This window comes from Bidens hawaiensis, unplaced genomic scaffold (genome assembly GCF_021521415.1).
Source record: "Bidens hawaiensis isolate Kalapana, Puna unplaced genomic scaffold, B.hawaiensis_p1.1 tig00006092_1, whole genome shotgun sequence".
In the NCBI taxonomy this organism is placed as follows: domain Eukaryota; kingdom Viridiplantae; phylum Streptophyta; class Magnoliopsida; order Asterales; family Asteraceae; genus Bidens; species Bidens hawaiensis.
This window is the reverse complement of record NW_027491406.1, coordinates 812,307-813,958: the sequence shown is the minus strand read 5'-3', so window position 1 is coordinate 813,958 and position 1,652 is coordinate 812,307. Positions and strand designations below refer to the sequence as shown.

At 33.2% G+C, this 1,652-nt stretch overlaps 1 protein-coding gene across 1 annotated transcript; it reads left to right on the top strand.

The window, feature by feature from the left end:
• Nucleotides 1-227: 227 nt before the first annotated feature.
• LOC143631565 (protein FAR1-RELATED SEQUENCE 5-like) lies at nucleotides 228-1,228 on the top strand. The gene is made up of 2 exons (XM_077100288.1): nucleotides 228-745; nucleotides 985-1,228. The coding sequence occupies exons 1-2, from the start codon at nucleotides 228-230 to the stop codon at nucleotides 1,226-1,228; spliced, it is 762 nt and encodes a 253-aa protein (XP_076956403.1).
• The last annotated feature ends 424 nt before the right edge of the window (nucleotides 1,229-1,652 follow it).

Below are 1,652 nucleotides of genomic sequence, written 5' to 3'. Positions count from 1 at the left end.
ATAATATGAGTGTGCAGTTTATGTATTTTATAATATGAGCGTGTTTGATTTTACTTTATGATGTTCTTTGGTGTTAACACATTTGATTTGATGTTTTGTAGATGATTCAAGTGTTTTGGTTGATGTTCAAGTGGTTGATATCATTCCTGAAGTTGCTTCTTCTTACAAACCTATTAAAGGAATGATGTTTTCGTCAATTGATCAAGCATTTGATTTTTATAGTTAATATGCTAAAAAAGCTGGATTTGGGGTTCGCAAAGGTGGATCTTACATGCATGATGGTGTATGTACTAAAGACCAAGTATTTTACATGTTGTAAAGAAGGTCACAAGCCAGCCAAAATGTATTATTCAAAAGCTTATTGTAATGAATCAAGCAAGTCATATTATAAAAGGAGGAAGAGGCCGACAATTAGATGTGGTTGTAGAGCACATCTACAGTTAACATCTGTTGATGATGTAATTTTTGAAGTACATGATTTTATTGAAGGCCATAATCTTAATATGGTAGCAGATATCGATATGCAGTTTGTTCGTTCTACGAGGAAGTTAACACATGTCCAAGAGGAAGCTATTTATGAGCTGTCTAATTTGAACTTGGGACCTGTTAAAGCGTTAAACCTTATGAGAACACAGTACGGTGATTTTGAAAGAGTCGGTGAAACTAAAGATGGTTGTAAGAATTTTAAACACGGTTTGAATTTTTATATTGGAGAGTATGATGCTGAGATGATTGTTCAGAGATTGTGTGCGAAGAAAAAATTTTCATCTGATTATTCTTTTGAATATGATGTCAATGATAATCGTGAGTTAATTCGTGTGTTTTGGGCTGATGAGATTCAAAGACTAATTATCTTGCATTTGGGGATATTATATCTTTTGATGCTACATTTAAGACTAACAAGTAAGTTATTGATCCATACAGTTTCAACATAATATTCAGGCATATTAGTTTGTGTGTGTGAATATGTTTTTTTATGTACAGACACAAGATGATTTTTGTACCGTTCATGGCAACTGATAACCTTTGTCATAGTGTGACTGTCAGTGCTGGATTATTAGCTTCTGAAACTATTGAATCGTACACATGGTTATTGCAAATGTTACTTAAGTCGTTTGGTAGTGCACCGAAGGTTGTTGTTACTGGTCAAGACCCTTCTATGAAGCAAGCTATTGCATCTATGTTTCCAAATACAAGGCATAGGTGTTATGTATGTGGCATATCATGAAGAAAGTTTCTGACAAGGTAACCTTTAACTGTGTTTGATTTAACTATTTTAAGCAGCTATATAATGAGCGTTTTACAAGCGAGCGTTTCATGGTAATATTCTTTTTTGATGTTTAATATGTGAGAGTTTTATGAGCGTAACATGATTCTATATTTTGGTAATGAGTGTTTCATAAATATTTAACATTTTGTTATCAAGTGGGAGCTGATTTATGTAACAACGAAGATTTTAAGAGTAGGCTATGTAATATTGTGTGGACGGATTCAGTTAGTCCTTTTGAATTTGAGGAAAAATGGCAGGCTATAATGTTTGAGTTCGAGCTTGACAAGAATAAATGGCTTAATGATATGTATGAAATCAGATTTGATTGGATACCTGCTTTTTATAGAGACGAACGTTTTTCTTGATTGATGCGTACAACATC